Source organism: Oryzias melastigma, linkage group LG24 (genome assembly GCF_002922805.2).
Source record: "Oryzias melastigma strain HK-1 linkage group LG24, ASM292280v2, whole genome shotgun sequence".
Taxonomy (NCBI): domain Eukaryota; kingdom Metazoa; phylum Chordata; class Actinopteri; order Beloniformes; family Adrianichthyidae; genus Oryzias; species Oryzias melastigma.
In genome coordinates, this window is record NC_050535.1 from 11,145,148 (window position 1) to 11,156,713 (window position 11,566).

At 37.4% G+C, this 11,566-nt stretch overlaps 1 protein-coding gene and 1 long non-coding RNA gene across 2 annotated transcripts in view; both read right to left on the bottom strand.

Moving 5' to 3' along the window:
* Nucleotides 1-11,275, bottom strand: part of LOC112158160 — a 29,783-nt gene extending 18,508 nt beyond the window's left edge. The window contains exons 1-7 of the mRNA XM_036210661.1: nucleotides 11,104-11,275; nucleotides 8,404-8,667; nucleotides 8,051-8,320; nucleotides 6,448-6,714; nucleotides 5,422-5,739; nucleotides 5,019-5,282; nucleotides 4,595-4,837 (exon numbers count right to left, since the gene is read on the bottom strand). Of these exons, the coding sequence (XP_036066554.1) occupies nucleotides 4,595-4,837; nucleotides 5,019-5,282; nucleotides 5,422-5,739; nucleotides 6,448-6,714; nucleotides 8,051-8,320; nucleotides 8,404-8,667; nucleotides 11,104-11,275 (1,798 nt within the window). The remainder of the gene's footprint in view (nucleotides 1-4,594; nucleotides 4,838-5,018; nucleotides 5,283-5,421; nucleotides 5,740-6,447; nucleotides 6,715-8,050; nucleotides 8,321-8,403; nucleotides 8,668-11,103) is intronic.
* Nucleotides 1,881-4,274, bottom strand: LOC118598174. Its single transcript, XR_004947291.1, has 4 exons — nucleotides 4,115-4,274; nucleotides 3,921-3,992; nucleotides 3,600-3,643; nucleotides 1,881-3,336 (listed from the first exon to the last, which is right to left on the bottom strand). It is a non-coding gene; the product is annotated as an uncharacterized LOC118598174 (long non-coding RNA).
* Nucleotides 11,276-11,566: the final 291 nt, after the last annotated feature.

An 11,566-nucleotide genomic window follows, 5' to 3' on the forward strand; every position in this document is an offset into this window, starting at 1 on the left:
TAATATGAATTCTGTAAATGAAAGTATCGATCTCATCATGCTAGTATCAATACTTCACCTTGGTATTGATTCTCAGGTCAATGCGCCAACGGGAACTGCAAAAGTTAACTATGTTTTAAAGTAATTAATTAACTTTTTACAATATTTAAGTAACACACCAATTTTTATTGTTTTTCTGTTTTTTATTTAGTTTATATTCAATATTTGATTTAGTTTTATTTACAGGAAAATCATCAAATTCCGTTGATGAGATGATTTATACTGAAGTTCAATAAGGACCAACACCTGGTAAGTTTACATATCGTTCTAAAAAGATCAAATATAATATAAACCTGATAGAAACTTGAATGTGTTCATGTAGTTGCTGCTTCAAGACCAGGGTCCACCTTCAGTTGCTAAGTAACACTTTATGTTTTCTTGTAGATTATCAGAATCAGCAGCATCCAACAATGTGATGGAACAAATGTCTCACCTGTAGGTGGTGCTGCTCTGGGCAGCTGCATGTATGCTGGGCTCCAAATGTTTGCCTTTCTTGTGGTTTAATTTAGTATTTTTGCTGTTTTTTTGTTTGTTTTTTCCAAATTTCATATGTGATCTTAGAAACTGCTTTTACTGCTAGAAACGATGGAAGAAATGAACAACATCAGCGGAAAATATTAAAAACACAAAGAATAGAACATTTTTGCCTTTTGATGCATCTTTAAAAAAAATGTGAATCCTTTTTTTAGCTAATTTTTTTTTCAATAACATATATATTTTGTTGCATTTGAAATAAAAATAATATATCCATGTTCAGTAAAAATTGCTGTAGTAATTTTAATTTTAAATCTTTGTTGTACTTTTATTATTTTTTTTTTTCTTGCCCCAAGGTGTGACTGTGACAGCGGATGTGTGTGTGATTGAGGCCCTGTGACAGACTGGCGACCTGTCCAGGGTAAACCCCGCCTTCGCCCTTCAATAGCCGGGTTAGGCTCCGGCACCCCCTCGACCCCAAAAGGGAAAAAGCGGTCAAGAAGATGAATATATGTATGAATGTTGTACTTTTTTATTACACTTAAAACTTTTTTTAAATTTAAAATTTTGATCATCATTTTTATTTTTGAGATACTCATTTTTGTCTGTTTCAATTAAATCAGCAGAATCTATATCAGAACCTGTTTGTCACTACATCATCTTTTAAGTCGTTTAAATGAGCATGGACATTAAAAGTATGAGCATGGATTTGGATGTCTCTGGCCAAAATGGCCATGTGTCATTTTATTGTGCTTCAGTAGCTTGTACCTTATAAATACAATTGCCAAACACTCTTTGCATTCCCACATAACCTAGAAAATGTAAAAAAAAGAAATAAAAAAAAAAAAAGTGGGGGGTTGTACACATTAAGCATCTTTTATGACTGTTTCTTGGATAACTATGGCTGAATCACAAAATCTTCCTCATATAATCAGGTAGATGATTGAATATGAAGGTTTAGTATTAAAATATATACAATTCTACTAACACTAATACAATAACATGTAATTTACAATTGCAAGGTTTTATGTTATTCACTAAAAAACATTAACATAATTGTTAAAAGGCCCCGTGCTAACACTTCTCAGTTTAATAATTCCAAGGAGTTTTAATTTTGACCTTTTTCATCATTTCATCTTAGACTGGGACAAGCATAAACCCTGACCATTGACATGCAGGTACAAGGGACATTGACCATGAAAGTCAGTGAAAGCTGCTACACTGACAATAGAAGCCAGGCGCCCCCATGTGCCTCTGCAGGGCATTTATCTAGCTGTCTGCAGCCATTTTTTTCTCCTTCAACACAATGCACAGCACTTGAAAAAACTACACTAAACTGTTCCAAAAATAATTTGCCTATTTTAGACTTTTTTTTTTTAATATAGGGCTGTCACAACCTTTTACAATTTTACTAAATTTTGTTTGCGCTGAGCAAAGGAGGAAAGGCCAGTATTACCCTTGCACAGAGAAGCTGAGACATTTATGCTGTTTGTTCTTTAATGAGGGGAGAAAAGACTTTCAATCACACTATTAACATGAGAAGTTCCTTTCTTCTTTTTTTCTTTATATTTTTATGCATTTGGGGGTCATCGCTTCCGACACACTCAAACCAGACTCAAAAAACCAATACTGCTTCCGACACTGTGTAGAAATGGATTGGGCTCTAAATGTGTATTTTTTCCTTTATTTTTTTAACGTTTACTAACCTTTTTTCCTATTTGTCCATCCTAGATTTTTCTAGCCAAAAAAAGTAAACTACACTATATATCATATTTACTCAGTTAAAATTCTCTATACAGGCTTCACGTCTATATGTCTGATTGCAGAATGCTAAATAGGTTTCTGCTTATAATTTGCAGTGGCGCCAACATTTAGAACTGCCGTGAAGTCAGACGTAAAAAATAAAAAAATAAAAACTAATGAACAAGTCCTCAAATTGTTAAGACGAGTACCTCATTGTCCTAAGGAAAAAGTTCAATTAAAGGAAGCTCAAAATAAGCAGTTTATTAATCATGAATGACAAACAGTATCACACAGTATAACAACAGGTGTGCTGCTTTTTCCTCAAGCATAAAAATGTATCCATGATGATATGATACATGTTCAGTCTTCTGTCTTTCAGTGGGCCAGGAGGTCTGGTTAAAAAAAAAATAAAACTGAGCAAAAAACCTGAAAATATTGTATGTTCTGTGTACTTTAAAAAAAAATATTAGGCTGGATTAAATGAAGTGAGTAAATTAAGTGAGTAACATGCAAGCATTATAACTAATAATGTGGATTATATCTCACACTTGCAAGCAGCGGACCAGACCTCCAGGACCAATGAAACCTGTAGTTTCTTTCCTAAGCACACTGTTAAATGCAGAGAAGGATCTGAACCTGAAATCACAAGTTGACCAATAATCTACCATCATTCTAAACTTAACTATATTATCTATTAAAGCAACATGGCTGCAGTTTGGATAAATATTATAAAATAAAATGACAAAAGACTAAAATTACAAACAGCTGTGTGTATGTTCATATTTAAGACAATGTGGGGACAATGGTTGGGTTATATAGTCATGGCATGGGGACCAATTTCAGAGTGGGGACCAAAAACCAAAATCCACTTCTGTGGACTCAAATACAATTTAGAAATAAAATCAAATGTGAACATGTTTTGTTCAGTTTGTTTGTCTTGTTCAGCAGCTGGAGAAGGAGTCAGAAGTAGGAGGAGTCCGTTTTTCAGGGTTCAAAGGAGTGTAAATCCAGGTGGCGCTCTTGGAGTTTCAGAGAAAAAACAGGGAAATCCAGTTTTTTTTCATTCTTCTTCAGCATTTACTGTTAACAGAGACATTAACAATGCATCAATAAAGTTCATTGAAGCTTTTTCTCCTGGAAATCTTTCATTTCAACGTGATAAATTCTATGCAAGTGAATCCAGACAATAATTACAATGTGATTGAAGGCTGTTGGATTTGCTTGTGCTTCAAATCTTAAATTGTTTTTTTCTTAGAATACTGAAAAATATGACATTTAAATTGCTCCACAGAATACCAGCATTCATCCCAGTCATCTGCTCTGATGGAAAAAAAATTGCTGACCTTCCTGATTTCTTAAACCTCAGTTGATGTGATGCAGGATTCATCTGAAAGAAAATATATTTCCATTTTTACTTGGGGTCGTTAACATCTGTGCCATTTTTTCAGGTCAAAGGACTTTCCCACCACACATTTTTGGATTTCATTAATCTTTTTCACTGTTTTGTCCCTTTTGGGGTCACGGGGGTGCTGGAGCCTAACACGGCTTCTAATGGCCGAAGGGAAGATACACCTGGACGAGTCGCCAGTCTGTCACAGGGCCTCAATCATGCCCATTCATACTTTCATGCAGTGTTTAAACCAGGGGAAGCATATCTGGATTACCTATGCTGGCATAGATTGGATTATTCTCTGTGTCTTCAAGGCATCCGAGTGACTCATAAAGAGCAACATCACCTTCAAATGCAAACCAGACCAAAATAAAAATTAGAAAATGTAATTCAAACTTGTATAATTTATTTTAATTAATATTTCAAGAAAAACAAAGTGTGGTTGTGAAAGCCAGATTTCAGACTGACCATGGAGCAGAGATTCATATGTGTTGTGTTCAGCATCATTTTCATCTGGAACTTTATTCTGATTTTGTTCATCAGACCTGCTGAGATGAAATAAAACAGTAACTAAATAAAAACACAGACATAAATCAAATAAAAAACGGTACCAACCTGATGGAACTTGAATCTGTAAATAATAACATCCCATGTTTATAAAGTGATCAGCATCATTGTAAAACAGGACAAATCATTTATTCATCAATGTGATTTTAAAGGAACATTTCTCACCTTTTGACTTTTTGTACAAATAAAACATCAGTGGAAAAATCATCAGTAAAAAGACACAAACTGGTCCAACAATGAACAGAACAGGAAGTGAAGAGCTGTCAGGTCTGGATGCTGCTGGAACACATCATGGATTTGAATCAAAGTTAGTGAACAGATTCATGAAGTAAATGCTGCTGTTATTGTTCATGCTGAGAACAACTGGAAACATTCACTGACATTTGACTGCTAACCAGCTCTGTGGAGATTCTTTTCCTGAGGACTGACACTTGTAGAAGCCTTCATGTGACTTTGACACTGCAGGGATGATCATCTCCACTCTGCTCTCACTTTGGATTAATGTGTCATTCTGATAGAAAAACACTTTAGAAAGAAGATTTTCTGTCCTCCACTTGCAGCCAAGAGTAACAGAATGTCCCTCAGTCACAGGATGGACAGGACTCAGCAGGATCAGATCATCATCTGGAAACATCCACATTCATCCTCATCACAGATCATCAGCACATGTTTGACATTGTCTGCTTCATTCTGGTTTACATACAGTTGATCATCTAAATCCATCTTCAAGTTCTGCATGTGTTTCCAATCAATCCAATGATGAAAGTCAAGCTAAAAACAGGAATCCAAACATGTTTCCACTCACTGTGTCCAGTGATGTTGACTGCGTTGCTGAATGCTGATCCAGACTCACACCAGAACACTGCATTACTGGACTGGATCTTCTGAACATGACATGTTGATCCATTCATTGTTCCCCAGTCAGAACAGAAGGACAGCAAGTCAGGAAGCAGAAAGCTGCTAACTCTCCACTCAGCAGAGTTTCCCTCACAGGTCAGAGAGACAGAGTCAGAGGTGAAGTGTTGGACTCTGTCAGGACTCACTGAGAGAGACGCTGATGGATGAAGATCTGAACACAAACAGGATGAAGATCAGCACACTTTAGCTGGATTTGGAGAACAAAGAGACCCAAAATAGTAGAATGTGACAGTATTTGAAATGTGAAGAGAAATCATTGAGAGAAATGAATGAAGAATCAGAAGTCTGACCTCCAGACCAGACAAAGTGAGGTTGACTGTAAAGAGTGTAGACGTGTGGCTCTCCTCTTCCAGCTCTGCACACATATCCTGCTGTGTGTGTCTGTCCATGAATGATGTAGGAGTTGTCTGCAGTCCCATTGGAGCTAGCAGGCAGCAGCTCATAGCTGTAAGAGCCAGACTTGTGTGATAGATCAGGAACAGCTTTATACCAGTAGAAGCTCCATCCTGCAGACTCATGTTCAACCTGACAGCTCAGAGTCACTGAGGATCCAGGACTCAACCACCGTGGAGACACTCTCAGGACAGGTTCGGGTTCTGGCTCTGGTTCTGTTGGAGAAAAAATGCTGTTGTTTTTAACAACAATATGCCTCTATGCTAAACTTCAATTAACAGCTACTTTTTACTGAGATAATTTATTCTCTGTGTTACACTTTTACAAGTAATAGATCAGCTCTATCAGTGTGCAACACATTTAATTTAGCAGGAACTCCAACAGAAACACCGTAAGGGTCATTAGTTGAACTAGAATCAATGTTTTAATGATTTCCTTAGGTAACAGCACTGACAGTTTTGTTAGTACTGAATCAGGAATTATGACTAACATCACTTAAGTTAGTTTCTTTAGTTACATGGTACCCCTCCCTGGTCTCTGTTTAGAAGCTGTAATTAAACCATTTTAAAAATTACAAAAAATTGTTTGATAGTTTAAAAAAACTTGTGCGAATATGTTTTAACTACTTTACATCTTTTTTCCTATCAAGCACACAGTGTCACACCAATATCCTTTCAATTCAACTGTTATTTTATTAAGGCTCATTTTGGCCTTTTTAGAAAACTGACAAATTTGTTCCAGTATATCCGTATGATAAATATGACTTGGTTGTTTGAGCTATGTGAGGTAAGTTAAAAGCATTGGTAATTAGCTGAGGATGATGCCGTTTAGAGCCACGATTGAACATATTTTCAAAATAAGAGACATGGCACACTTAATATTTATTGATTTTGCTCTCCAAAAACTAGCAATATTAAACTCACCACCAATGGTGATTGGGTCACTGAAGTCTGAGAGATAAACTGGTTCTCCTCTTCCTCCTCTGCATCTGTAAACTCCTTCCTGTGAGACTCTGATTTGTCCATTTGAAAGGAAAACAGCATCTTGTTTGGTCAGCAGTTTGGAGGATTGCTCTTCTCTGAACCAGAAGAAACTCCAACCAGATGATGAAGGTTTCACTGAACATTTAAGGGTCACTCTGTCCCCTACTGGAGACTTTGTGATCTTCAGTTCAGCCTTTGGTTTGTATGCTGTTGAGATAAATATATATATATATATTTAAGTCGGTCATTCTGAACAACAAGCAAAATATATTAATAAATAACAAAAAAGATACATTTCACATTCATGAATGATAATTATTAATACATTTACTGTAATTTGTTCTTTATTATATAAATGATTGGTATTTTCTTTCACAACCTCTGGCAACATTACTAGGCAGACTTGTGTAACTGCTTGTTGAAGCAAAGATCTAATCACATGGCAGAAACTCAATGCATTTAGGAATAGATATGGTCAAGAGAATCTGCTGCAGTTCATACCGGGCATCAGAATGAAGAATAAAAGTGATTTTGAACGAGGGTTGTTGGTGCCATACAAGCTAGTCTGATGATTTCCGAAATGGCTTATTGACTGGGATTTTCACCCACAACCACCTCTAGGAATTACAGAGAATGGTCAGAAAAAGACGAAATACTCAGCGAGCAGCATTTCTGTGAGGATGAATGTCTTGTTGCTGCCAGAGACCTTAGGAGAATAACCAGACTGGTTCCAGCTGATAGAAGGACAACAGGAACTCAAACAACAACTAGTTGCAACCGAAGTCTGCAGAAGAGCATCTCTGAATGCTCAACACATCAAAACTCGAGGCAGATGAGCTACAGCAGTAGAGGGCCACATCGGATGCCACTCCTCTAAGAACAGGAAACCAAGGCTTCAATTGCCACAGACTCACCAAAACTGGACAATAGAAGATTGGAAAACAAAGTTGCCTGGTCTGATGAGTCTAAACATCAGATTTGGTGTCAGCAACATGAAACCTTTTCCTTGAAAAAATGGTTCAGGCTGGTCGTGGTAGTAATTTGGTCTCCTTAGTACCAATTGAGCATGGTTACAACGCCACAGCCTACCTGAGTATTGTTGCTGACTATGTCCATCCCTTTATGACCACATGGTACCATCCTCTGAAGCCTACTTCTAGCAGGATAATACACTTTTACACAATGCTGGAATCATCTCAGACTGGTTTCTTGAATGACAACAAGTTAACTGGACTCAAATAAACTTCATAGTCATCAGATCTCAACCCAATAGAACACCTTTGAGATGGGCATACTGGATGCACAGCGAACAAATCTGCAGCAACTGTGTGATGCTATCATGTCAATATGGACCAAACTCTCTGAGGAGTGTTTCCTTGTTGAATCTATGCCACCAAGGATTAAGGCAGTACTGAAGACAAAAGGGGGTCCAACCTAGTACTGGCAAGGTATACCCAAAAAAGTGACCGGTGAGTGTGTTTCCTAGTGCTAGAAAATGCTTCAATGTTTGAGCTGGAAAAAAGAAAGAAGAGAAGTGACTCACCTAAAACATGTAACCTGACAGCTTCACTCCAGTTTGTTGAAGAGTATGAATCATATCTGGATCTGCTCTTACAGCTGTATTCTCCACTGATGGAAGCTGTGATAGTCCAGTCTTTATTGTTTGTCTTGAATGTCTGTGACTGAGGAGTTCTCCATTCATACTCCCACTGAACTCCTTCTCCTCCCTGAACCTCACATGTCAGAGTGATCGTCTCTCCTCTGAACATCTGAGACCAGCTGGGTTTCTGTGTCGCAATGACTTTGTTGGAAACTATTTACAAAAGATATTAAAACAAGAAAATCAACAAACAGATTGAATAGGAATCATATTTGAAATAAAGTTAATTAACTCACAGGTTATCTGAATGTTGACTTCATCACTTCTATCAGAGTAGAAGGCTGGTTCTCCTCTAAATCCTCTGCAGCTGTAGATTCCTCCTTGTAAGACTCTGATTTCTCCATTTTCTCCATCATTTATTCTGTATTCAGATAAATATGAGGTTCTTCTGAACCACTCATATTTCCAACCAGCAGATTCATCCACAGAGCAGCTCAGTGTCACTCTGTCTCCTACTGACACAGTTGTTGTTCCTGCTGTCAGTTTGGCAACAGGCCTGTCTGTTGAAAAGAATACCAGTACTAGGTTAACCTATTTAACCTAAATAAGACACATTAAACATATTCCCTCAATAAAGGCATGAATACATGATAGTTATTTATAACATAAACTAAAAAATATATGAATTCATTTTAGTTTCAGAAATGTGCAATATTCCGTTTGGGGAGACAGGGTTTTTGCAGCCTTTTCCCAGCTACTGAGTAAGGTGCGGTGCAGCCTGAACTTTTAACCAGTTCACCACAGGGCCACATGAAAATAATCACATACACTGACATTCTTACCGAAAGGGACAATATAAGTCACTAATGAACTGATGAAACATATTTCTGTGCTATGTGATGAAGCGAGAGTGCCCCAAAACCTACAAATGAGGAAGAAAATGTTACCTCCTTGTTGCTACTGTATTAGTGGTTCCACACTGAAACCAGCTGCGATTTCAATCGGGGGCTTCTTATAAGGGCAATAATGTCTGTCACAATAGTGTCTGAACTTCTAAAAGGTCTGGAATTTTTTGTGCTGATTATTTCCATAATGAAAAACAAAAACCCTCACAGTTTCTCAGAAAAACTCACCATCAATGATGATTGGATCACTGCTCTCTGTGTAGTAAAAATCAACTGGTTCTCCTCTACCTCCTACACATCTGTAGACTCCTCTCTTTGAAACTCTCATTTCTTTATTGAAATGGGATTCAGTATTTACTAGACTCAAATGTTTGTTGTTTTTCTCTTCTCTGTAAAAATAATAACTCCAACCAGATGATGAATTCACAGAACAGATTAAAGTTTCTCCTCTTCGACTTAGGTGAGCCTTTGGCTTATCTGGAATAGATTTCAAAACAATATATATGTTTATTATTATAAACTTGTGGATCCAAAATGAAGACAGAGTTTATATGAAACGGCTTTAATGTTTAAAACATAGTTAAAAAAATAATTTACCAACATCTTAAAGAAACAAGCTTGCCTACTTTAAATGTTTAAAATGAAATGTTGTTGTTTATTTTAATGCCTTTAATACCAATAAAGAAAAAAATCCCATAAAATATTTTCATTTTTAAAAGTTTATTAGAATAAGTTCTGTGATTTTTGTATATTAATAATTCTGAGTGTTCTTATTGATCAGTCATCATTGCCAGATGAGCTTTATAATGTAAACGTTGTGTCATTTTTTCCTTTTTGTTTCCTGTGTGTTTTTTTCTGTGTTTATGTGCTTAGATATTGAAAAAAAAGTGAATTTTCTTGGGTCTAAACTGTTCTTTTTAAATAAGAGTGAAGGATGGATGGAGGTAAGTTTTGCTGTTTAAAGGTGTGCTTGTTGTTTTTTCATGACTATGTGGTTCTATGACAGCCCAATAAACTCCTCATCAGTTGTCGCATCTAAAATCCTCTTCGATTTCATGCGGATCATTTCCTGTACCTCTTTGCTCAATAATTTATTTTTAATCCAGCTCTTCTAATTTCTCATTTGCTTTTTTTTCCTCTCCACCCAGAAATAGTTTGCTTATTGCTCCTTTTTCTGCAACTGTCTTCTTAATATCATCCAACTGCATGAGCTATTCTCAGATACGCGTAGGATCTACCCCAGAAATGTCGTAGAGATCAAAACCTTTAACATGTGCTGTCCCTCTGGAGCCACCCTGGTGGCTTCCAGCTTAACCAGGAAGGCCTTCACTACAAATCACAATATCATCTGCAAACATCATAGTCCATGGTGATTCCTGTCTAACCTCATCCATCAGTCTGTCCATCACCATTGCAAACAGGAAGGGGCTCAGAGCTGATCCCTGATGTAATCCCACCTCCACCTTGAACTCCTCTGTCACCCCTACAGCACACCTCACCACTGTCTTACAGCCCTCATACATGTCCTGCACTGCTCGGACATACTTCTCTGTCACTCCAGACTTCCTCATACAATACCATAGTTCCTCTCTGGGCACTCTGTCATAAGCTTTCTCCAGATCTACAAAGACACAGTGGAGCTCTCTCTGACCTTCTCTGTACTTCTCTATCAACATCCTCAAAGCAAATATTGCAAATTTAGTCGTCTTTCTTTACACAAAACTGTACTGCTGCTCACAAATGGCCATGTCTTCTTTGAGTCTAGCTTCAACTACTGTATTCCTCCTTACTTTATTGAGCTTTATTCCTCTGTAGTTGCCACAACTCTGCATATGTCTTGTGTTCTTAAAAATGGACACCATCAAAAACTCCACTGCCATCTCTCCTAGACAATTCCATACCTCCACAAGTATATCATCAGGACCAAGAGCCTTTCCACTCTTCATCCTCTTCAATATCCCCTTCAATTTTTGTTACTTCCTGCTTCACAACGGTCACCTCTTCTATTCTTTGTTCTCTCTCATTTTCTTCATTTCTCAACTCTTTCAAATATTCTTTCCATGAAACCACTGACACATGTCACCACATTACCATCCCTATTCTTGATCACCCTAACCTGCTGCATGTCCTTCCCATCTCGGTCTCTCTTTCTTGGTAATCTGTACAGGTCTGTCTCTCCCTCTTTACTACTTGACCTAGCATAAAACTCATCATTATCCCCTTGTTTGGCCTTTGACACTTCTACTTTCACCTTACGTTTCATATCCCTGTTCCGCCTACTCTCCTCCCTCCTTTTAGTGTTCCACTTCTTAGCTAGTCTTTTATTACATACACTTTCCTGCACCTCCTCATTCCATCCAAAAGTCTCTTTATCAACTTTATTTTCTGATGACACACCAAGTACACTCCTCTGTATCCCTGATCACATTATCTGTAGTTATCCAGTAAGCTAGGGGTACCTCCTGACCACCTAGAGCCTATTTCAACTGGTTCTAGTTCTCTATAGTTAACTTGTGCAACATATAAGTGAAGTGAGATAGCAAGTCCTCCTCAT